General features: G+C 58.9%; 1 protein-coding gene across 8 annotated transcripts; it reads right to left on the bottom strand.

Annotated features, from left to right (window-relative positions):
* Positions 1 to 2,253: 2,253 nt before the first annotated feature.
* Positions 2,254 to 23,764, bottom strand: Pdgfa (platelet derived growth factor subunit A). 8 transcript variants are annotated; one of them, XM_047533530.1, is made up of 8 exons: positions 22,344 to 22,480; positions 20,829 to 20,958; positions 19,383 to 19,479; positions 14,702 to 14,806; positions 12,711 to 12,898; positions 5,500 to 5,626; positions 4,940 to 5,007; positions 2,254 to 3,297 (listed from the first exon to the last, which is right to left on the bottom strand). In XM_047533530.1, the coding sequence occupies exons 1-7, from the start codon at positions 22,460 to 22,462 to the stop codon at positions 4,952 to 4,954; spliced, it is 822 nt and encodes a 273-aa protein (XP_047389486.1). In that variant the 5' UTR covers positions 22,463 to 22,480; the 3' UTR covers positions 2,254 to 3,297; positions 4,940 to 4,951. The 8 variants fall into 8 exon arrangements, 7 of the variants coding, with proteins under 7 accessions (XP_047389486.1, XP_047389483.1, XP_047389489.1 ...); XM_047533527.1 differs by lacking the exon at positions 22,344 to 22,480 and adding an exon at positions 23,368 to 23,692 and having other exon boundaries at positions 2,255 to 3,297; XM_047533533.1 differs by lacking the exon at positions 22,344 to 22,480 and adding an exon at positions 22,047 to 22,220 and having other exon boundaries at positions 2,255 to 3,297.
* Between the last annotated feature and the right edge of the window lie 1,443 nt (positions 23,765 to 25,207).

The following is a 25,207-nucleotide window of genomic DNA, read 5'->3' as shown; positions in this document are numbered from 1 at the left end:
AAGGGCCCCTAGGCCACAGGCACTGGACATCAGGGTTCCTGGTTTAAAGACTGGCCCTTGGGACAGTCCCAAAGTCCCTCTGTGCCTCAGTTTCTCAGCCATGACACAGGGTATTAGCAGCAGTTCAGAACACCCCGATTGGGGGAACAGGTGTGCAGAGGGTCCTGTATGACTGAGGCTTGAGCTCAAATTCAGCTTCTTCCTGAGCTTGAGCAGTGTGTGGGGGAGGGGGAGGGGTCCAGGCTGTAGCAATTCTTGTCCCATCTCATAGGAGGATCTAGACACATGTTTCTTTGAAACCGAACCAGACGGTTTTAAGTGAACAGCAAAGGGTCCTCACTCCTGGGCTCGGCCACCATCAGTTGCCCAAGATGCAGTCAGGACAGTCAGCCAGTGTGGGGGCTGCCAAGGTCCACAGCACACAGCAGTTCCCAGCATCACTCACACTGGGGCAGGGATCCCAAGGCCCAGAGAGATAGAAGGGTTCCTAGCCACACCTGGCCTCCACAGAATTCCTCTGCTGCCCACTCCCCCAGAACCATGTCCCTGGGACTATCCTTTCAGGGTCCCTCCAAATAAGTCACAGCATCTCAAGTAGGCTGCCTCCACCCTGCAACCCTCAAGTAGGCTCAAGTTCCCATCCCTGGAATTTCTAGAGAAACCCAAAGCTGAGTACAGAGGGGTCATGGTCACCTGCAGGGTTCACACAAAGGGCACTCCTCTGCAGACTCAGGCAGAGGTCCAACAGTTCCTGACTCTGGGGCCTGGCCTCACCTGGCAGTCCCAGGCAGCCCGGACAGTTGAGGCTGGCTGGTTGGAGCCAGTCTGGTCCAGACCAGGGTTCCTTGAGGTGGGGGGCGCGACTAGAGCTACAGAAGGAGCCTAGCAAAGGCTGCAGGGAACTCAGGACAGCAGGCAGGAACAGGACCTGTCTCCACCACTGCTTGGCCTCTGCATCCTCAGGCCTAGAAACACCAGGGATTAGTGTGGCCTGATCCCAAGGTCACAGCATCAGGAGGTGGGAGATGCCAAGACACCCCCCTACCTCCCACCCCCGCCTCAGGCACCTTGACAGGCAATGTCCTCACCACCCTGGGCAGTGGTTCCACCATGTAGAGGTGCAGGTGGAGGCCCTGGCTCAAGGTTACAGCTCCCAAGATGGAAGAGGGCCCAGAGCAGAAGCTGTCTTCTTGGGCTAACACCCAGGTGCAGCCTGAGGCCAGGCTAGAGGGGGTGCAGGCAGGAGCAGAAATGTCAGGAATGCAGGACAGACCTGCAACAAAGGCTGCAGGCGTGGGCGGAGGCTTGGAACAATCCAGCCAGACCTCAGCCTCCCTGGCCTGCAGCCCCACCTCCACCCTGCCTGCCAGGCCAGACACCCCAGTAGGACAGAAGAGGCCCACTGGGCTCCCCCAGGGTCCTCGCCTGGGAAGCAGTGAAGAAGCCACAGGCCAGTTTCCACCAGTGCCACTCCTCTGCAGGGGCCCAGGACTCCAGCTGCTTGCTGTGGTTCCCTTCCCCACATCACCAGGTTTCTGTGCTCTACTGTTTTAATGGACACGGCATCTCACCATCTGGTGGTGTGTGCAGATGGCTCTGCACACACTGAGCAGTACATCAGCATCTCACAGAAACACCAGAGAGGTTCACACATCTGATGCGTCAGAGGTGTAGCTCAGGTGCAGTGCTGAGATGGTACAGGGCCAGGCAGGGCCTCAGCACCCGGCACAGCATCCACAGTGAGGAGGTGGGGACACTCCCTGCAGCCACCAGCTCCAGCACACACCCTCCAGGCTTGCTTTGGTCACTTCAGTGGAAGCCCAAAAGCCACCGCGTGAGGAAGAGGCATGGAAGACACCTAATAAGCATCAGCACCATGGAGACAGACCCCAGCCTCCCTGCCAGAGACAATCCCACGGGCAACAGGGGCTGAGAGCCAGAGGAACCTGGAGGGAGGTGGCTGCCCAGGCTCCAGGCATCCTGCATTAGGCCAAGCGGTCAAGACAGCTGGGCTTGCTTCTTGACACTCGTCCCCACAGGACAAAGCACTCTGGCCTATTCTTGTCCACTCTGGAGCCCAAGGGCAGCCAGGTCCAGAGGCACCAGCCCGGATGGTTCCAGTTCCCATTTTCACCCAACTGCTCATGCACGGGACACAGGGACGAGACTCCAGGAAGAGACCAGAAACACATGACCACAAAAACGCTTTCCACGGCATCAGTCTTGATGTTGTTTCTTTTTTCTTTTGGTTCAAAAAAAAAAAAAAAAAAACAGCAGGTTCGCAGGTAGATAAAACTGATAATATTAAAAATACAAACTTCACCTTTACAAATCAAAATGAAAAGGACAAAGAAACCACACACACACATTTCTGTTAATACAAGCAAAGCACAACATTTTACCAAAAATAAAGATTCTAGGTTCTGCCCCGACGCCACCGCAGTGGGGAGTCCGCGTTGGGAAGCCACTCTGCCGCAGGCACCAGGTCAGCAATCGATGGCTCCCATGGAGTCCTCTCAAAATGGCTTAAATGGAAAAATACGAAGTACGTGGGGCAAGGGGGAAACACAGGAAGCCAGAAGCATGTAGGAAATGATGCATAGGTGGGTATACCGCGTTTATTTTAATACATCTCATTAGTTTGCATCCTGCTAGGAAAAATACCGTCGCTCTGTCCTGACAGTTACAGCAGCCTCGTGTGTTATGGGCGTAAATGTCATCCAAGAGATAATTAAAAAAAAAAGGAAAGAAAAAAAAAAAAAGCTAGGCAAAGAGTAAAAAGGAAAGCTCCATCACTTTATGGTGTAAAAAAACCCACTTAAGGCTCCCGGGAGGGTCCCACAGACTCGAGTGCTGCGGCGAGGAGGCGTCCAGTGGTGGCTCCAAGGCCTGGCTTCCCCACGCCCGGCTCCGACTCCGGGAAAGCACCGCGGCCCAGACAGATCCACCCGCGAGCCCACTGCACTTCCACCCCGCGGGGCGGCCCTTCCGCCGACGGCTTGGATGTTTTTTGAGTCCGTTTTGTTTGTCGTGTTTTGTGGTTTGTTTTCTCTCTCTCTCTCTCTGACAAGGAAGCTTACAGTTTCTCCGAGTGCTACAATACTCGCTTTGCTGTCACACTGAACAAATGTACACTGTCTCTTTGTTCTCCAGAGTGCTCTTGGACACAGTTTTTCACGGAGGAGAACAAAGACCGCAGGCCGGCCATGAAGCACCGTACATAGTAGGTTCAGGAATGTAACACGCCATGTACATCCGTGTCCCAGGAGAGGGCTGCTGCCGATCCTCACCTCACATCTGCAGGGAGAGGGAAGACAGAGGCTCAGTGGTTGGGCCACCAGGCACGTATCACTGAGGCAGTTGACCCAATCAGGGGCACACACTGTGCAAGCCTTAGGATTTAAACCTGCCGTGAGATTTGAAGAATCAAATTTGCCACCTTAACCGTGTTGCAATATCCTGAAAGAATCGGGACTAGGCTCACAGCATCTCACAGAAGAACATGTCTTGAGAGCAAACCCAATGCTCCCATTGTACAGATGGGGAAACTGAGGCCCAGAAGGGTTCTTATGCCCTTCTCCCTGCCTTCCTTTCTTCCAGCATAGGTCCTGGGCAGGTTCTGGAGCTCTGGCAACCATTTTGAGCTTGCAACTAGCTGAAAATAGATGGCACCAGCCCCAGACAGAGGGATCCCTGGGGCCAGACTGACCTATGCTGGGTTCTTTTGTTTTTGCTTTCAATGCTGGCAATGGAACCAGGGCCTTCTGTATGCTAGGCAAGCGCTCTTATCCCTGAGCACACCCTAGCCCCAGTCTACCTCACTGCATCCTACATTCCAGCACCTGGTCCACCCGAAGCTGGAGCCTAAGTGCTCCTTGGCCCTGGCAGCTCTCTCTCAAAGCAGGTGAATGGACCTCGGGGGCAGGCAGAGAACCACCCCTTCGCCACACCCTGGGCTGCGGAGGCCCTGACTGAGCATTGCTGGGCTGCTTCAGGGATGCCAAGTGGGTGCTCTTCTCCCAAGGGGTCCTCACAAATGGGCCCAACCCACGGGCCTCCAGAGCCCCTTGGACTGGCAGACGTCCCCAGCCACATGGCCCAACAGGAGCCAGGGCTCTCAGACACACTATCTCTGAGGAATCTCCTCTAGTCTACGACAACTATTTGTCTTGGATGCCATAGAGGCCCACGTGCCAAGAGGAAGGGCCAGGCCAGACGGGCTCTGGCCTCCTGAGCCAGACAGGCCAACCAAGGCTGGGAAGGCCCAGAGCTGCCCTCCTCCTCTGGGAGGCAACAGACCTCCAACGTCTCCCAGGACAGCCCGTGAGAAAGCAAGTCCTGGCTGACTCTCCAAAGGGCTGCCTTTGCCCTTCTTTCTCCCCACGTTCCTTTTATCTTCCAGTCTGGAGTATTAATATGACTTCTGGAGCTTGAGCAGCCACTTAGGCCCAGGAGGTGGTTCTGGCACCCGGGACTGCCACACCTGCTTAGCTCTTCCCCAACTCTGAGAGTCAGAAACTTCTACCCTATCTCTATCTGATGTTGCTGATGCAAGGGAGCCAACAGCCCTGTACTTCCAGGGTCCACTGGTCCACCTTCAACAACCCATATCTGTAACCGGTTAGGCCTCAGTTTCCCCAGCTGCCAGTGGAGTGGGCAGGAGGTGGTCCCAGTGGGTAAACACGAGAGCCACCATGCTGCCCCAGCATCCCAAGCCCTTCCACTTGTGTGTGATGCTCTGCAGCCCAATCAAGAAGAGCAGAGCAAAGCTGAGGGAGGGGGAGCTGCAAGGAGCCCACGCCCAGCAGACACCCAAGCACGCAGCCCGAGGCCTCGCGCCCGCCCCAGGGAAGCTGATTCGCTGCAGTGATCATCAGTGATCCTCGGTGGATCGGCCTCCCAGCCCTGCAGCATCCCAGCGCCCGGCGGCGGGGCCTACCTGGCTGGCGCTCTAGGTGGGTTTTAACCTTTTTCTTTTCCGTTTTTTACCTGACTCCCTACGCCTTCCTGTTAATGAAAGGGCAGGGACCGTGAGCGGCCTGGAGGCTGTCGAGCAAAGCTGCAGCAATAAATACCTGAGGTGTTTATCTTTCTGAAAGAAGCTCGATCCGCCCTGGCACAGAGACACTTCCGCGTCCCCTCCTCTGCACCCAGGCTGGCAAAAGAGCGGGTCACAGCACCTCGCTGCTATTGGGCATACTGCCTAGCACGGTGGAGGCCAGGACCCCATTGCAAGGCCGCAGCCATGTCCAGTGCCCCCCTTCCCATCTGCTCCTGCTGCCCACCTGAACAGGGGCTCTGCAGGCATGTTTCACCTGCCCACACCCCAGCACCCCAGAGAAGCCAAGGAAGGACCCCACCAGCCTCACTCAAGCTGAACCCTCCTCTCCAGCCAGTTCTGTGGCTTATCCTGTGCTCCCCAGGTGGCAGGTCTCCTCCCTGATGTCCCCAGAAGCCAGGCCTCCAGGAACCCCCAAGAGCAAGGCAGCAGCCACTTACCCGTCTCCTCTTCCCGGTGGTCCGGACTCAGGCTGGAGGGTGCGCACGCACACTCCAAGTGCTCCTCCAGCCTCACCTGGACCTCTTTCAACCGCGGCTTCTTCCTGACGTATTCCACCTTGGCCACCTGCCAAGACAGCAGAGCCACTCACACCTGGGGGCTGTGGACACCATGATGTGGGGCCTGGCGGTTTGGCCCTCCACAGGCGGAGGATGGAGAACAGCCTGAACTTGACTTCCAACCTCCCTCCACCCTCCTCCCGGGCATCCTCCCTTGAGGTGGGAACAGGGGCCAGGTGAGAACAATCTTGGTCCCATTTTCGTTTAAAATAACCCAAAGGTTCATGTATGCCCAGGAGGTCCGAGGGCTGCACATGGCTCAGGGGGCTGGGAAGGCATCTGCTTCCATGTTTACCTGCAGCAGGAATGTTTCCAAATATGTGTTTTACTACTAGTGAGGAAAAAGAAGCCCTGGCTGGAGACAGAGCCCTGCCGCTGAGCTGGGCTGGTGCCGGACCTCCTGCAGGGGAGTCTCTGGCTCCACCTGCCTGGTCCTCTAAAGAGTTGACTGGACTCCAGAGGTCAGATGACCCACATGGTCCCAGCCACTGGCTGACTCCACACCAGGCCTGAGGCTCTCCTCGGGCTCAGAGAAGGCCTGCCCTTCTCAGAAACATAGGGCAGGAACCCAGGCTGCCACAGTGGCCACACGAGGTGGATCCAGGAGTGGGTGCAGGACCACGATTCAAGTGCAGATTGCTTGGAGGCCACCCAGAACTCAGCAGGAGCTCCCTCATTCATGAGCACCAGCCCCCACCTCTCTGGACACAGAACCACAGCCCCACAGCCCTCCCCAGGAGCTGCAGGAGGAAGCAGAGGGTCCTAGGCTCAACTTCCAAGTGTTCAAAAATGGGGGACCAGAAGCCAATCCCCAGTCCTACGGGACAGGCACTGTGCCCTGGACCTACACACTGGGTCACAGGAACACAGCTTAATGTGCACATGTGAATAAATACACATGCCCACCATGAGAAACACACGTGCACAGAGTAAACACTCAGTCCATGACCGTGGGCAGTGCCCACCCAGTAACTCCGTTCACCCCAGCACGGATGAGGAGCCATCTGCCCAGAGAAGCAGTTCTCTCCTTGGTCAAGTGCAAAGACCATCATTCATTTAGCCCTTATACCCTGCAAGGAGACAGGAGTTATCATCTCCATGGCCAGAAAAGGAAACTGAGGCATGAGGAAGCCTCTTGCCCAAGATGGCCCCAAAAGCATGAGTGGCAGCCTGCTCCTAACCCCTGGGCAGCCCACCTGCCCCCGGAGCATAGGCTGGGGAGCAGCTCCATCCCAGCCCCGCAGAGCCCTGCACAGCCATCTGTGTCTACATTGGGAGGGCCCTCAGGGCTCACCTATTCCATCCCTCACTGTCCAGGGGAAAACTGGGGCTGGGAAGAGCAGGTTCACCTAGGCTACCCCTGGAGGTCAGGGAGTGCCACACCTGGCACTGGCCACAGATGAACAAGGAGCTCCATCCAGGGCCTTGGCTCTGCAGCAGTCAGGGGACAAGGAAGGGAAGGTTTCCCACGTCTCCCAAGGAGCCTGGGGGCCAGGAACCAAGAGGACCCCAGTCAGAGGGGTTGGCCCTCTAGCGGGCTGGCAGCTGCCCACAGCTAAGCCAACCCTGAGGCTCTGGGAACCAGACTCTGCTGAACCCTGCCGTGGCTGCCACCTCAGCTGTGTTAATGGTTAACCTGGAGTGCAAAGGGTGCCGGGTGCCTGGCGGGCGTGTGGACTGGCGTGGGCTGCCTCAGGTGTGAACACAGGCTGCCAGGTATGAGCTCAGACTACAGGGTGTGGCCAGGGGCCAGGGGTCAGCCCTGGAGGTTTCGCTACGTCAGGAGGTGGGAGAGATGCCCGCCTGGAGGCAGGTGTGCAGGACATGCCCTGGGCTTCCCGGCCAGGGTGTTCCACCAGGTACCTGCCTGCAGCGGCCCCAGCCAGCCTACACCTGTCCCTTTCCCAGGTCCATGGCCCAGGAGGAGGAGCCTGAGAGCTGTACTGTGCCCTCAGGCACATAGGCCCCCGGCTATGAAATGGGGACATCTAGCTTAGCCACCCAGGGATAAGGTTAGGGATAAGATGCTCTTGCAGTAGTGCCCAGGACTGGGACAGAGCCTGCCCATGCCCCAAAATCAGCCCAGGCTCTGCTCAAAGAGGCCAGGTCTAGAGGCCCCCAGGGCTCCTACATGGCCCACTCTCCAGTCCTCGAGTTTCACATAGTAGTCTTGGCTGCCGGCAGGCAGAGCAGGGTCTCAGAGACCTTCCCTTTGAGGATGGGACAGTCCCCCTACAGATGAAGAGCACCCAGCCATACCCTTGCTGTCCAGGAATCAGATTCCAAGTCTGTCTCCGTGCTAATCACTAGGGAGCCTATAGCACACAAGACTGGGCCCAGCAGCCTCCTCCCTCCCATGGGGCTCTGACCACAGACCCAAGTGGGTGGGTGCTCTGATACCTGCCACCCTGGCCTCTGTAGGGGACCAGAGAAGCAGGACAGGGCTATTAGAGCCCTGGGGCTGGGCTCAGGCAAGGTGCTTGTCTTGGTCTTGGCCTTGGCCCTGGCCCTCCAGGTGGCACAGCTTCTTTGGTCAACAGTAGCCTCACCTAGATCCCCCTGCAGGGTAGACACTAAGGCCTGGGCTCAGCCAAGATGGCCCAACCAGGCCAACCCCCTTCCCCCAGGTCGGAAGCAGGCTTGCTCTTCTCCAGAAACAGGCGGGTACCAAGAGCAGGGTGGGCTCCCGGGACTTCAGCAATGCCACCCTCATGCTCCTCAGAGGGGAACAGATGGGGCTGCTCTGGTCTGGGGGCCCACTTTCTCTCCAGACAGCCCCATGTTTATCAGAGAAAAACAGACAGTGATTTACGGTCGCACCTGCTCCTGGGTCCACGAGGGTTCTGGCGGCTCCGCCACCTCTGTCTGGCCAGGAAATGGCTACATTTTTCTCCCAAGAACACGTTAGGAATATTAAATTCTCAAAAACCTTCTCCACAAAAGCCAATTCTCAAAATAGAGACTATGACATCCCGGGGACCCCCATTCAGGCCCCGGGGCCCCATACAGCTTCCAGCTGGGGGTGTTGTACCCTCAGCACAGGGTCCACCCCCCTCCTCTTTCTGGGACACATGGGCGGCACCTTCTCACACCCAACACCCTGACTCCTACTTCTTTCAAAGACATCCACTTATACCCACCCTGGTAAGCCACCAAGTTTCCCCAGTCACACTGTCACCCTCAGAGACATTCCCTGAGGGCTGGTCCTGATCATTCCGGAGCTTCGGGACAGGGCAGATACACACTACCACTTACTGAGCCCAGCACTGTGACCCTTACAGCAGACATGAGCCCAGGATGGCCCATTTTAGAGAAGGAAATGCTACAGACAAGCCGGCAGCCCCGCTCAGGGTCCCCAGGCTTCAAATCCCAGGACCTTCTGTTTTCTAGGGATGGAGGCCTGGACTTAGAAAGAACATAACCCCAGTCCAGAGGTCACGAGGCCCCACCCCAGAGGCCCTGTGCCTGCCACTCAAATGGATATCTCTCCGAATCCAGAAACCCCTGCTTAGCCAAACCCACACTGGGGCCCTGTGGGAGCAAGCCATGGGTCCACAGGCCCCGCGTGTGTCCTCCCCCAACCCAGGAGGGAGGACAACACCAGACTTCACACTGGCATGAATGGAGCCCTGCCCAACCTGCTCCTAGGGCCCAACCTGGCATCTCAAACGCAGTGACTCCAGACTCCAGGGCTCACAGCCTGACAGGCACCATCACCCACTATGCTGACACTCAGCATCTCCACGCCAGTGTTCCTCACACGGGAAGGACGCTGAGACCCCTTTACCTGAGACCCAGGCTACTACCATCACCCCTTCCCCAGAAGGACCCCAACGACTAATGGACCTACTGGGAACTCCCCCCCAGAACACTGTTCTGGCCTCCACCAGGAAGGGAGGCCCATCCTGGGTGCCTAGTGAGCAGACACCTTCTGGAAGCCTGAGGTACTGCCAGCAGAGCCAGCCCAGCCAGAGCCAGGTGATGACAGTGGGTGCTGCAGTGGAGATGAGCTGACGGAACCTATGCACTGATGCCACCAGACCCTGGCTCCTGAGACTGCCTTAAAAGGCACCAGCCTGAAGCTTTCCAGTGCAGCAGGAGCAGCTGCCAGTTCCGGCAGGGCCAGATCAGATGGCAGCTCAGAGCTGGAACCCCCCCTGACCTCACAGTGGCCCCACAGTGCAGGGCCAGGGGTGGACACTGCCAGGCGAAGTCCATCACACACTACTCACACTGGACCAGGACTTTGGGCCTCTGCTCTGTCTAGGCCAAACAACTGGGGCAGCTCTGTGGACCAGGCTTGTCCAACAGCATCCACATCAGCTTCCACACCCCTCTCCCAACCCTGCAAAGGGGTCTGGAAGAAATGCTGACAATGTGATGCAGGATAGAGAAGCATGGCTGGAACCCCTGGTGGCTGATGGTCAGTGGTGGTTTAGAACCCTTGCAGGTGCTAGGTTCACACTGAGGCCTCCTTTCCACACGTCCCCACAAGAGAGGAAAGACCAGCCCAGGTCCCACACAGTGGTCACAATACTTGAGTCTTTGAGCTGTTCCCATGGAAGTCACAGGGGACTGGCCATCAACCCCAGCAAGACCACTAGACACCCGGAGCCTGATTCACCAGCCCGGGCTGCACTGGGTGGCCATTCCCAGTCTTGCTGCCACCTGCATGACAAGGTGCTTAAAAATCTTCTGAAGACCATAAAGATTGGAGTTCCAGGTGGACAGGGCTGCCACAGGCCTCCCCAGCTCCGACTGGCCCTGCTAACCCCTCATCCACTCATACAAGTGCTTGGCTCCAAATGAGTCTGTATTGCAGGCCCACCTCCCTCTGTCCAGGTCATATGCCTCAATCCCAAATGGAGCAGGACAGGCCTTCTGCTTGGCTTCCACAACAGGCCTCCTGTTCCTGCTGACCTCTTTGTCTCTGCCAGAGCCCCCAGTGTCTGGGGCCAGATGTTCCCCTGCAGCCTTATGGGTGGGTAGGGGGAGAACCTTCCCCAAGAGGGAGCTTTGGAAGGGCCAGACTCCAGCTGTAAGACTCTATCCCCTTAGGCTAACCACAACCCTATGGGCAGGTAAGAACCACAGGGCCAAGGCATGACCCCTGCACAGTGCAGAGAAGCCTCTCCCAGGAAGGACACCTCTGAGGGCACCAGGTCAAAAGACCTTGAACCCACCTGGTCACTCGGGACCAGAGAAGCCACCACTACCTAGCTGTGAATGGACACTCTTTGTCCTCACCCCAGAGGAAACGTGGGGGGTCCCAGAGGCCAGAGGCCATAGGAACAGCCCAGTCCCTCAGTGCCCAGTGCCCACATGAGACATCTCACCTGGATCTGATCTACCCCTGTGCTCAGAAGAACAAGACAACAGGTACCCCAGACTCTCAGGAGTCTATGACCCCACCCCCACCTCCACCATACCACTGATAAGAGCCCTGAGGCCCAGGGAAAGGGCCAGGGTTACACAAGGGATTGAGATGGCCTGGGCTAAGGAAGGGATCCCTGGCCACTAGAGCCTGGAGGACTGAGTCAGCCCCCACTGTCTGCCCTACAGACAGGAGAGTTCCCCAGACAAGCCCTGAGCGCAGGGAAACCCTTGGGCCCCTTAAGGGGAGTGCCAGCCTGGGAGATCCAGCAGTAAGATGTGGAATCTGCTCATTCCACTCCCAGGGCTCCATGAGGACCAAGTGCTGGAGATCATGATAAGTCTTAGCTAGTTGGGCATGGTGGCACACGCCTGTAATCCCAGTGGCTCGGAAGGCTAGGGCAGGAGTTCAAAGCCAGCCTCAGCAACTTAGGAAGGCCCTAAGCAACCTGTCTCTAAATAAAATATAAAAAAGGACTGGGGATGTAGTTCAGTGGTTAAGCATCCCTGGGTTTAATCTCCAGGACCAAAAAAAAAAAAAACAAAAAAAAAAACACCAATGATAAGTCTAAGGCATCCCACCCTGGGTCTAAGACCTGGCGAGGGGAAGAAAGCACTTCCAAGCATTCCCTCCAGGGACAGAGTCACAGTACATGGTGGAATCTGAAATGGTTTCTTCCTAGACTCAGAAATGGATTCCAACACTGCCCTAGAAATGAAACCTCAACCCTAATTCCAGGAATCCTTTTATCCAGGAAAAGTGGCCCCTGCATTAAAAGCCTGGCTAAGCAGAAGTGGCCTGCTCTCCTGATGGGAGCCATGCCTGGCAGGCCTGCCACACTCCCAGCTTGGATCTGCTTGTCCTGAGGGTCATGCAGGACGTAATGGTATCTCAACTAACTGGAACCAATGTCTAGGTTGCAGAACCCTAAGGGTATCCAGTCCCTGGATGGGACCCCAAAGATTCCAGCCTCAACTGGCCTCATAGGAGCCCAGAAACACCCAAGACACTTGCCCTCTAAAGTCCTTCTGAAGACAGAGGCCATGCCCAAACCCTGGCACAGAAAACCCTTCACCTGAGAGGTGTGACACTGACCCAGTGTCACAGCCACTCAAACCTGCTGCACAGGGGGACACATGGGGCCAGACAGGCAGACCCCGTCCCCACAGCCCTAAATCAGGCTGAAAGCTACCAGCCCCAATCCAGCTGCCCAGAGGGACTGAAGCAACAAAATCTGCCCCCAGGACTGAGGGGGTGAAAGAGAAACAGTAACCATGCGAATCCCCCAGGGTTGACCCAGGGGTCACCATAGCTTGAGCCTGCCTAGGAGATGGCTGTGTAGCCAGCTGTGTGCTGGCCCTCAGTGACCACAGGCTGGTGCCAAGAACGCCAACCAGGTCACTGGGTCCTCACCCGCTTCCACCTGGGCCTTCCCTAAGCTGCTTCTTATCCTCCACCACATGAGAGCACCCGGCAGCGAGAAGTGTTGGCGCACATCTGTAATCCCAGAGGCTGGGGAGGCTGAGGCAGGAGGATCACAAGTTCAAAGCCAGCCTCAGCAACTTAGCAAGGCCCTAAGCAACTAAGTGAGACCCTGTCTCAAAAATAAAAAGGACTAGGGATGTGGCTCACAGACAAAGTCCCTCTGGGTTCAGTCTCCAATAAAGAAAAAAAAAGCACCAAGCAGAACATGTGCTGCACTGGTACGGCGGCTCACCTTGACGCTCCGGTGGTGGACCCGCGAGGGCTGGCACTTGACGCTGCTTGTGTTGCAGCAGCCCGTGCAGCGCTTCACCTCCACACACGGGGGCCAGATCAGGAAGTTGGCAGACGTGGGGTCCACCTGGCTCCGAGGTATCTCGTAAATGACCGTCCTGGTCTTGCAGACTGCAGGAATGGCTTCCTCTGCAGAGGCAAGATCGTGGTGAACACAGAGGCCCCTTCCACTTCTGTCAGCACAGCACAGCAAGTGTGCATGCCTTCCTGACCCCGCCTGGCCCCGTCCATGCTGAACGGGCCCAGCCAAGGAAGGAGCTGAGCCCACATCACTGATGCCCCCAGTGTGAGCTGGCACACTGGTCCCCAACAGCCACTCAGGAGCGAGGGGCAAGGTCAGGGCTGTGGGCAAAGGGAATGACCTGACCCCAAAGACCCAAAGAAAACCCTGGGCAGCCCCTGGGGAACAGCCTGGCCACGCTGGGCCTACCTCACACACAGCAGCCAAGGGGAAGGAGGGCAGCAGAACAGGACCAGCAGCAACCCCCCACCACCTGGGGCCTAGCTCACAAAGGTCACCAAGAAGCCACCCAGCTGGCCCCCAGGGAGGAGGCAGCAGCCACTTCCTGCGCTGCTGTCCTCAGTACAGCCCACCCCAGCCCTAAGGATCTCATCTGCCTACCAGGTGTGAAGAAGTCCTCATAGGACTCTGGGGTACAAACCTTCCTCCCCTGATAACCCTTACTAGGCCACCCCCAGACAGTCTCAAGGGGCTAGACAGTCTCTGGGGCCACACAGAGCCTGTTCCCTCTGCCCTCAGCAACACTGTGGGCTGATATAGACCCCTGGCCAAGAGCTGGGGAAGCTGGAAGCAGCTAGGGGCAGGAGGTCCAGTCCACCAAGCTAGCCAGGGAGAGGCTGGCACCCCCTAGGGTGCATGACCTATGTGCACCCTACAGCCCCCACACTCCAGGGCAAGCAGCCCCGTCTTCTGCAGGCTCTCTCAGGAAACAGATATGCCTGAACTGGAATCGAAGGCTCTAACAAAGAGGCCAGCAGGGAAGCTAGCCAGTTCCTCCACCAGATTCCTGTTCACAGGGTGAAGAGACCCCCAAGGGCCTCTAGACACACCAGGGAGAAGTAGGCATGAGAAACTCCCAGGCCCTGGGCTCCACATACTGCTCTGGGTATTTGGAAGGAGCCACTGTACACTTCCCACTCAAAACTCCCCTCCAGGGAGAGGCCTTCCACCCACCCCCAGCCTGGACTAGGAATCCTGAGCACTGGATGCTGGGACCTGGCTGGGGTCTGATCTGAGGGTATGAAATGCATGTTCGCACCAGTAACATCCCTTGCTCACAGCACCTAGAAAGCACCTACATACCACACCCAAAGGTGAAAGATATAAAAGTCTACCTTTTTGTGGGTGCCTGAGGCTCAGAGAGGGGATCCACTTGCCCAGAGTCACACAGCAATGAGCAGTCCTACAATAAGTGGCGGCACCCTCAGACGGAAAGGGACTGAGTGGGTCACCCCCAACCCCAATAGCATAGGCCAGGCTCTACAGAAGACTATTCCCCAAAGGAGGCCCGCCTGGAGCCCCAGAGATAAAGATGAGTGGGGCGGGGCCCTGGGGAAGGTGTCTCCAGAGGCCCCAAGCCTGGCATACCCGGCTGCACCCGTCTTGTGGCTAGGGGCCCAGAGCACTGGTGCTTCACATTAGGAACTGGAAATTAAGCTCCGCCACGTTTTCCAGCAAGGCCTCCACGTAGACAGGCCCCAACAAGACGGGGCACTTAAGGAATTTATGATGGCTCTCCTCTCCTGGAAACTCTTGGCCCGAACTAGGACTGCAGCGCAAGGCAGGCGGGAGACACCGCATGGAGGTGGAGGAGGGCGGCCTCCGAGAGGGCAGGAGGCCAGAGCTGGAGGAGCAGGCCCAGCCTTTGTCTCATGGCCAGCTCCTCCCACCCGCGCAGCTCCTGAACCCACCGATGCTCCTTTTCCTCCGAATGGGCACAGGCCGCTTCTCCTGCGCATGCTTGGTGGCGTGGGCCCTGTGGGCTCTCAGGCTGGTTCCCAAGGCATCCTCGGCTCCTATGGGTAGAAAGAGAACATGGCGACAACTGTCCACACTGTGTGGCCTGCCTCTTTCAGGCAGGGTCCCCACTCGGGACAAAGGGCTCAGTCCAACCCTCCTAGCAAGACAGGTGAGATCCCCCCGGCCCTCTCCTTCTACTCAGGGCTTTTCAGATGTGCAGTGAAACACAACCAGGTCAAATAGTCCTGTCAATGCAGAGGTCCCCCAAACGCAGGGGAAAGCTGAGACCCTTTCAGGAAGGGGCTCCAGGTGGTCTCCCTGATGGCACGTTCTCCAATGAAGCCACGCTGAGGGCTCAACCAGGTCAGAAAGTCCCTGAGGCCATCTAACCCAGAGCCAAGAGCCTGTACCGTCCAGCTGGGCCCATCTCCAGGCTCCACCACAGCCACAGAAATGAACTGAAAGATGGGGCTCCTGAGACTCCTGCTGGTGCTGAGGGCCCCTGCCCCCATAAACCAATCCTAGATGAAGTGTCCTAACCTTGGAGGGGCATCAGAAGCAAGGCCAGACTGGGCTGTGAGCCAGCCCCCACTTGTTCCTGAAATAAGTCTGCCCTGAGGGCCAGAGGTCATGAGAAAACAGCAGAAGGGCAACACGGCGCTCATGGAGTGTAAGTGAGGAGTGGCCCAAGTCCTGAGGCAGGAGTTGTGGTGCCAGGCAGAGAAGGGAGGTGGTCTGCAGAAAGCCATAGAGCAACAGCCCAGCACTAAGACCAAACCAAGAACCCCAACCCCACATAATACAGAGGCTTTGAGTCTCAGACCCTCCAATTTCTGGGACTGAGGAAGGACACAGCCCTACCACCTGTCATGTGGACAGACCAGCCCAACACCACCCATACCTGGATACAGTTGGTACTACGACTGGGTCCTCCAGACGCAGCAGGAAGTCCCAGGGCATGTGTCCAACAGTCAGGACTCTCCAAGATTTGCTGGGTCCTATCCTGCAGCCTCCTCCCCTCTCCAGCTCAAGGGATCTCCCACTTCTAGCCCAGGTAGGAGCCCACCCCAGTGCAGGACATGCAGCCCAAGGCTGCTGTCTGCCCAATCCATCCAAGCATCCACAGTCAATAGCAGAAACCCTGGCCTCCTCCTCTTCCCTGAGATGTCTGGATCCTGCGCAATTTAAATGAGAACCAAAAACCTTGCATAAGGTATGAATGTCCAAGATGAAGGCTGAGCAGAGCCCAACTTTTGACTTAAAATGACTCAATGTTCCAAAGCTACTGATTTTTTTTTTGAGACCCAAAATAAGTTCAGAACATAACTACTCATGCAATAAGAATTTCCCATCAACCAATTGTTACAAGGAGCACTTTTTCATGAAAAAGTGACATTGTGAGTCATGTCCTGGTGGTGCCCATCTTGCCATGGCCAAACGGAAAAGGTCCATCTCAGCTTCTGGAGACTCAAGAAGGACACCAGCAATCTAACAACTTACTACCATCATGCTGGCTCAACTGCTTCCCTGGGGTCTTAACCTTTATGGTTATACAGTAGGCTTTATCAGCCTTTCACCCCCCGAGGAAACCTAGGCCCCCAAAAGTGGAACAAGACAAGGACAAACGGCTAGTGAAAGGACCCTTGGGACCAGTGGCTCAGACTCCCACCCCAGGCCCCTTGGTCCAGTTTAATGCACTGAGAGAATTTCAGTCCTCAAAGCTCAGTGCTGCGGATGTACTATCTCCTTAGAGATGAGCAAGTGCAAGCGGCTCCTACTCAGACAAGCCGGTCCTCTGTTCCTCAATCAAGATGGGGGGTCACAAAAGCAGACCCTTGTTCAGGGGACGCAGTCAAATGGCAGGAATTCAGATGAGATCTCTCACAGCCCCGCACAAATCATCCCCTGAAACCACTCTCAGGACAGTTCGCCAAGCTGTTTCCCTTTGGTCTTCGATGAAGGTGTCCACAAGATGACACATGGCAACTTACAAGATAGAGACTCCTCCTGCCCTGTCCTGGTCAGGTCTTAATGGCCAGGACAGGGATGTTTGTGTATCAGTTACTCAATGACCCACGGGCATCCATCTAGACCACTCTGGAGAACAAAGCTCAGCTGCCACACCACTAGCCACAAAGGCCCCAAACTCTATGGCTGCTGATCACTGAAAGACACATGCAAATCCCCTCATATACTGTACACTGTGGAATACTCCCAGCTCAGTGACATTCTGGGCTGGGAACACCACAGCCTCTGGAGGTTTTGCCACACCAGGGATAAGATATGAGGTTGAAAGCAGTTTTCTCATCTGTAAAATGGGGGTAATTGGCCCATTGGATGTGTTACCTGACTGTCACAAAGCTCCACCCACTCAAGGTGGGGACCAGACACTCAAAGCCTCCCTGCTGGCAGTAGGGCAGAATTACCCTGGAGGGACCTATCACCAAGAGTCCTCCTAGAGACCACTCCTGGGGAAACACACAGCAGGTAGTCAAACTGGGCATCTCCCATCACCTGGCCTTTCCTCGCCCACCCAAGCCTTCTAAATGGCTCTTGCCAGACCAGGGTACCCCTAACAGGCCAGATGTACCTGAGTAGACCTAAAGGGGAGGCCAGGGCCCAGAGGGCAGCCTCTCAAGAGACCTGGCCCCCAGGGCTGTCTACAACCCCCAGCAAATCCCCTCAGTCAGGAAGAGGGGGGATGGGGGCCGGGAGAACCCTACACAAGTTCAGGAGCCAACAGGCCATTCCTGTCCTCTGATCAGACTAGACTCCTCTGCTTCCACACCTGGGAGAGGGGGTGTAGAGATACTTTGGAGTTTTTGTCACAAAGAGTCCCCACCCCAGGTCAACACTGGGGAGCAAGATGGTTTCCAGAGGCCCTCATTTCACTCTCACAGTTTCCCAGGCACTCAGAGAATCCTATTCAGACCCAAATGTCTGACAGGTGGACAGGAGCATATGACCCACCCCTGCATTCCCCAGGGCAGAAGGGAGAGGCAGTCCCCCTTTTATAGAGGCAATTTGAAAACAGCCTGAGGACTATCCGTGCACCCCTGGCTTTTTCCTTTGGATTCTCCGAAAGAGGCTCTAGCCCAGAAGCCCCCAGGTCAGGAATTCCATCCTCAAACCCCACAGAGCTGCAATGCTAAAAGTGTTAATGGTGGGGGTGGGGTGGGGTAGGCGGGGCTGCAGAGACCAGCATAAGAATGGTCCCAGCAGAAAGTGAATGGCCCATTTCCATGCCACATCCAATGACTGACCTACAGGAGGTCCAGCCCAACAAGGTCTCACTCCCACAAGCCAAGAGAGCAAAGCCCTGGAACCTTCTCAGAGAGGCAGTCTCTAGGCCTCCAAATCCACCAGGGACCAGTGAATATTTCCCTAATTTCTCAAACCATACTCTTCGTCCCCAGCTTGCACATCAAGGGACTGGGTCAAAATCCCCTGGCCCAACTGTGATCTCCAAGTGAAATCCTACCCCACTCCTGATAAGGATCAGGAGAAGGATTTCCTGGGTCAAGAAACTACAGAAACCAGCCGCCTTGTTAGAAAATGGTTTTGGCATGGAATGAAAACAGTTTGGGCTTCTCCACCATCATAATTAGGTACAAATTTCCAAATGACTAGACCATGTGATTCTACTTAATTCCCCCACCCACCCCCCTTTTCAGAATAGTTGCAGTGAGAAAAATCTTCATTTCACTTAAAATTCTTCACTTTGGCTGCCTTTCACTCCTCTTCTTGACAAGTTCATCTCAGGCCTTTTTAAAAAACCAGTCAGTAGGTTTTCCCGCTTGAGTACCTCCCTAGTTAACTCGGGATGGCGTTCCAAAGTGTTAATTTTGAAAATGGCGCCACAACGACCTAGAGGAAATCTGGTCCTCCAACACCGGGCTATCTCTCCAGTCCTCGGGGAACACAGTCCCCAGCACCACCACTGCCCCCACTGCAGAGACCCCTTTAACTCTTGCAACCTTGGATCTAGCCCACCCTGCAACCAGACCTTCAAAACTCCACATTTACAAATAAACTGTTTTCTTAAGTGGCTGGGCTCCAGACTCCTGGAGTGAGCCCCCAAAATAGCCCCAAGCACATGTGTCCTAGGCGTGCCTTTTTATTGGGTCGCGAAAAGAGAAAGTCACTGGCCTCCAGCAGTCACAGAGGCCCAGCCCGGGAAAAAGCGCAGCACCAGGCGCAGGGTTTACTAAGCGGCCCTGGCCCGACAGGCTCCGTGCCCCTCAGGGTCTAGCCAGGTGGCCGGCGGGCCAGGCGCACCAGCCAGGGCTTTGCCCACCCCGACCAGTCCCGCGCTCCGCAGCCCGCACACCTGGCGGCCGCGCCGGCGCCCTCTCCGCGGCTGAACTTCTCATGACACGCGGCGTTTTCCTTAACTGCGAAAACAATCCCCCCGCGAGCAAGCAGCCCTCGGCCGCCGCTGGGAGAGAAAGTGGCGACTGGAGGAGAAACGCCTGACTCATGCGCCTGGGCGTTTATGGCCGAGGAATGGATTCTGACCTTTCGGTGCGCTTCGGAGCGGCGCCCGGCCCGGCCGCGCGGGGGGCGGCTCCGCGCAGACTCCCCGCCCGCCACCCGCGCCCTCCCCGCGCCAAGGGCAGGGGCGCGATTTACCTACGGAGTCTATCTCCAGGAGTCGCTGGAGGTCGCGGATGCTGTGGATCTCACTACGGGCCAGCCGCTCGATCAGCTCGCGGGGGATCTCAGCTTCCTGCAAGCAGACCACACGGTCAGCGCCCGCGGCGCGCGTCCGGCAGTCCAAGGCCTCCTGCCAGGCCCGAGGGGCTGCAGCGCGGCAGCCCACACGGATCCCGCCGGGGCCGTGGAGTGGAGTCCGAGACGAGGGTGGGGTGGCTGAGTTCCCAAGTTCTCCGCCCCCATCCTTGTCTGCCCTTTGCAAAAAGAGGCCCCCACCGCCGCCTTTACTGCTGGAACAAAAGCCCCCACACTCCAGCCTTCGCCTGGGGTGTCAGTTACAGGTCTGGGGGAGGCGAGGGGGCCGCGGAGTTTCTGGTTTAATAGTGAAATCCACATCTAGAAAAAGCGAGTCGAAATGCGTCACGGATCGACGACGAAAGTCGCGGCAGCTCTAACACTTTAATCTAGCCAGGGGCTTAAATTTCACGCCCTGGAATCCCGGGCCGAGTTCTTGGAGAAGAGGGTCTCCCCTCACCACACACGCGCGCGCGCGCGCGCGCTCGCCCCACCCGACTCCGGCCCAGCCGCGGCCCTAGCGCCGACTAGGACGCCCAAATCCAGCGGCGGCGGGAGAGGCTGCAGGGAAAGCGAGGGTTAAATATCCACCTCCGGCTCTCGGGTCCCTGCCCAGCCCACCCCCACCATTCGGCCTCCCCCACTCTCCCTCCCGGTGTTTAAAGGGAGTCGGGGGTCGCTGGGGGGCTCAAGCACTAAGTTCCCACGACAGAGGCTGTGGAAAGTCATTCATCACGGCAAAGCTCCTAGGGACTCGGGCGGGGGGTGGGGACGCCAGCGGTGGGAGGGCGCGGGCGCCTGGCCCGGCCCCAGCTGCCTCGCTCAGCCACCTGTAAGCAGGGCCCCGAGCGGGTCGGACTGCACGGGCCCTGTGCCCGGCGGGGCTTGGGGATTGCGAACCCGGGGCTGCGACTCGGCGATGCCCACCCTGCCCAGCCTGGGGCTTCCGCTGCAGCCGCCTCTACCTGTTTACTAGCCACCCAGCTTCCCTCCCAGGGCTCCACCGGCTCACACACACCCACTTCTTTGCTGCCCGCACCCCGTTACTGCATTGCCCGCCACGACCTGGCTACCCCTCCCCGAAGACGCGCCCGCGCCCCCCGAACTTTCTCCCCACTCTGCACCTCGCCGCTCCGCCGTCCCTTCCAGGCAGAGCGACGCAACACGCTGTAGACTCACTAGACACACTTGGGCATGGCAGAAAATAGAACCCAGTTGGGAAAATTTTTAAATTGACCAGTCTAGTACAAATCAAAATGCTTTCTGCAGAGTCTGGGGCGCCCGGTCCCGCGGGGGGCGTGCGCCGGGGGAACCAGAGAGGGGACAGGGCGCGGGGGTGGCACCCACCTCGGCCAGGGCATGGGCGAGGTATCCGCAGCCGAGGAGCAGTAGGCAAGCCCAGGTCCTCATCGCGTCCCGAGGCGCTGGCGGCTCGGCGGGGAGGCGAGGCCGCAGGGCGGGCGCTCCAGCCGGGCTCCTGTGGCGGTGAAATTCAGTACCATCCCTCAGGGAACCCGGCCCCGAGGAGGGTGGCGCGGAGAGCTGGGAGCAGGCGGAGCGCGCCCGGCGCGAGCAGTGAGTGCGGCGCCAGCGAGGAGGAGGAGGAGGAACAGGGAGAGCGCGCCTGCAGCGCCGGGAACCTCCTGGGCCGCCGAGTAGGGGGTGGGGACGGAAGGGGCGGAGGGCGGGGGCTGGGCTTCTTCCTTGGTGCGTTCCCGGTGCTGGCCGCCGCGCTCGCTCCCCGGCGCCGGCTTTAGGAGCGACCCGGCTGGTAATTCCGCATATTTGCGGGCATCGGCTCCGACAGGGACCCCGGAGCGAGGCTGGGGCCGCTGCCGCACCACCGATCACCTGTCTGGACGCCCGGCCGAGCCCCGGCTGCCGGCTCGCGCTCTCCCTGCGGGCTGCGGGCAGCTCTGGCGCCCACCGCCGGCCCGCGCTCGCCTCTGGCCTCCTCTGGCTGCCGCCGCCCGGCCGGGCACAGCGCGGCCCAGCACGGCGCGGCCCGGAGGCCTGCGTGCGCCCCGCCGCGGCGCGCCCTCGGCTACGGCGCTGCGCTCCGCCCTCCGCCGGCAGAGAACGGGCAGCTCCCGCGGCCGCGCCGCCTGGCAGCCGCCGACCGCCCGGGGCCTCGCTGCGCCGCCCGCGCGGGCCTGAGGGCGGGCGCAGGGCCGAGTCGGCGCCGATGCCGCCGCCGCCGCAGCAGCAGCAGCCGCGGGGAGAGAGGGAGGAGGAGGAGGGCGGCGCAGGCAGGTCCGGCTCGCCGGAGTTCTGCGGGCTCTGCAGGGCGCGCGTGTGGAGCCGGCCGGCGGCGGGGAGGGGGTTATAGCGCCGCCGCCGCGCCCCTCCCCCGCCCCCGCCCCCCGCCTCCCGCGAATTCCGGGCCCCGGACCCGCACCTCGGAAGCGTGCGGGGGTCCTGCGGCCGGGCAGGGCCCGGCCGCCACCGCTACTGCAGTGAGCACACTCGCGTTCACGCAGGCAGCTAAATCCATCAAAGCCCCGCGCCCGGCTCCAAGCACAGGCGGCAGGGTTCCCCGCGCGCCCCTCCCTCGAGCTTGCCCACCCTCCAGTGCCAGCTGCAATCCTGCGGCACCGGGCGGGGAGGGGAGGAGGCCGCCGCAGAAGCGCCGCCGCCGCCGCCGCCGGCTCGCCTCTCTCGGGCCCCAGCAGCAGCAGAGGGCAGCGCCCAGAGCTGCTGCGCCAAAAAGGGCACGAGAGCCAGCCCGGCCCCCGCCCCAGCGCTCGGCCGCTTTCCACCGTCTGGATCCAGGGCCCCTGCCTTCCCCTTTCCATAAAAGGAGGGGGAGTGAGTCTCTAGGGAGAGGTGGGGCTGGTTTAAGGGCGCGTCTGGGGCACTCACCTGGCGGCTGCCACGCGCCCCCGCCCAGGATCCGAAGCCTGGGCACCTGAATGAGGAACCTCCACCCACATTTCGAGGTGGGAACAAACCCAGGTCAGGGAGGGGTCTGCCTGCCTCATCCCTCTCTTGTGACCCCCGCGTTCCCCTGGGTTCCCACTCCCTCGCGGAAGACCGGGCTGCACCCTTAGCCGGGAACTGAGAGAGTGGAAAGAAGAGAAAGGAAACGCTCGTGAGGAGCTCCTGGGTTGTGCGTCGCGAGCCGCGGGGCGCACAGAGCGCCACCTCCGGTCAAGGCTCAGCACAGGGAGCGACGCGGGGGAGCGACGCGAGCAGACGAGGTCTGAGAGGGGCTGGACCGCTCCCCCGCGGCGAAAAAGCTGGTGTGCCCGGGCGCGGTGGATACCGATGGTCTAGACCAAGTGGGGTTGGACCCGGACGGCAGCATCAGATGCCTGCCAGTGTCCCTCCCTCGAGGGGGCGTACTTCTCAGGTACTAGGGCTGTGGGGTGGCGGCCCTTGGAGACCCCGAAGATAGACGACCTAGGCTGGAGAGTAAGAGACGCCCGGTGGGTGAGGGGCAGCCGAGAATTCTGCGGGCCCCAAACATCACCCACATCCTGTAGATGAACCGTGCCTCCGGTGGCAGCCTCTCCCTCTGGACTCGCAGGGAGGTGCGCAGCCCCGCGGGCGGCTCCCGTATTTCAAAATCTGAGTCGAGAGGGTCTTTGGGGGCGCGCGCCTTCACCCAAATACCTGGAGGGCGGGGACTCTCCCGGCGCTTCTGCGGCGTCAAAATAGCGCTTTCTCGGGTCTCCACAAGCCCGCAACCCTCCACCCTCACCGCGACCCCGCCAGGTGATCAGGAAAGCAGAACAAGGGAAAACTTGGACACGTTGAGAAGCACCTGAAAATCAGGACTGGTCCCTCCTGATGGAACCTTCTGCGACTTTGGAGAGGCAACCTACTGGATGGTTTCTGGAAGGTGGCCAAAAGCACACTGCCTGGACCCAGGTCAAACCCTCACCTTCTTATCCTGGGAGCTGTGCGTATCGTGTCCCGCCGAGCCGTGGGCTCCTCGAGGGCAAAGGGGATCCCAGGACACAACGTTGGGGTTCGAGGATCAGGTGTGACAGTGGGTATGGGAATCCAGGTGGAAGGTCGCGTTGCATTTCGGAAGGGGTGCCGCACCCTCCGGGCCCCAACCCCCTCATGGAGGCCGCTGGTTACTAGGAATCCTTCTTGGACGGGAGTTTCTCTCTGCTCCCTTATCCTCCTTGCACTTCGTGGGCGCCCAGCTGGAAATGAGGGCGGGGTGGGGGGTATCTGGGGACGCGGAAGGGGGCGCCCTGGGCCGGAGTCTGAGTGCGCTGGGGTCAGGGTGCACCACCCAGACGCAGGAGCTGCGGGGATCATGGCCCAGGTATCTTCTAATCGCGGCCGCTATTAAAAATAAAACCGCGACCCGTAGTCATAGCGACCACGACAACAGTGGCCGCCGCGCGGTGGCGAGAACTCGAGCGGCCGTGCGAGAGCCGCATGGGGGACTCGGGCACACGCGCCCTAAACTCCCAAGGTACCGTGGTGCGAGACACGGATTCCTACCCCGCCCCGTTCCTCTCCTCCATATCCTCAGAAAAGAGGAGAAAGCCGACCCCTAGACGCCAGGTTTCTGAGACCTGGAGAAGGAGGCACCGCAGGACAAAACCAAGAGGCGGTGGGCTTGGGGGTGAACCATGTCCGGGGGGCGGGGCTCCTTGCCCTCCCCTGACTCCCGCTTCTTGGAACGCTAATTGTGCTCATTTCAACTCCGGGAGAAGGGAGGTGAGTGAGTAGGTGGGTTCCGGAGCTCCGCCGCGGGAGGAGACAGTGCAACCGGAGCCAGGCCGACGGGATTTTGTGCGCGGGGGCCGCAGCACCTGTCCCGCCAGCACTGTCGGTGGGAGTGGTCACATGCTTTCTTCTGGCTGGGAATCGAGTTTCACTTCCAGCCGCTATTAGGCGGTTCACACGGTTCACTGCAAACATTTGATAATGAGGCTAAATATACTTTAGAGTTGGAGGAGGCGTGGGCGGCCGCTGCCCAAGCGCGTGGGCGCGGCGCTCCAGGCTCTGCGGGGCATCCCCGCCCAGGCTCTGCAGACCCAGACGCCGACCCGAGGTACACTGCCAGCCTCCTGAGCAGGGAAGACGCGGCCCTACTCCGCCCCCACGACAACATGCAGGCGCGCTTGCGGGAGGCTCTGAAGCGCCCGAAGTCAGCCAGAGTCTTGGACAGAAGAAGCGGACGCAGCGAGGAGCTCGGGAGGATGGGGTGGAGCTGTGGGTGAGAAGAGAAGGTGCACCTGGCGACCGGGGATGTCCGGTCGCCCCCGAGCTGGTGCTTCCGGTCTATCTCGGGCATCCCTGGCGGGCCCCGACATTCCCGTGGACCCGTAATTATGGTGTCAGGTTCTCCAAGGAGGACGAGTGGGGGCGCAACCAGGGTGACTGGCCGGTGTCTGCCCGTTGCTGGTTCCGTCCCGACACAATCCAAGACCAAAGGCACACAAGGAAGGCAGGCAGGGCCTTGGCCCTTCCTCAGGTAGGTGTTACCTAGCAGGGGGTCCCCTCGGGCAGGGAACTGGAAGGAGACAACCAACCTTTATTAAGAAACAGTCAGACCCCAGCTCTTTGTGCATCTGTGGTCTCATATTACCCTAAAACCCACCTCCCTCCATCCTCACGGCTTGGCCACTGCCCTTCCAGGGCTTGGTACCAAGAGGCATTCAATTATTGCTGTCATTATTGCTATTTATTAGTAGTAATGACTAACATTTACTGAGTGCTTGAACTGTGCCAGGCTGGTGCCAAGCCCTTTCGCTGTA

The sequence above is a fragment of the Sciurus carolinensis genome, chromosome 18, assembly GCF_902686445.1.
Source record: "Sciurus carolinensis chromosome 18, mSciCar1.2, whole genome shotgun sequence".
NCBI lineage: Eukaryota > Metazoa > Chordata > Mammalia > Rodentia > Sciuridae > Sciurus > Sciurus carolinensis.
This window is presented reverse-complemented; position numbering and strand designations above follow the sequence as displayed.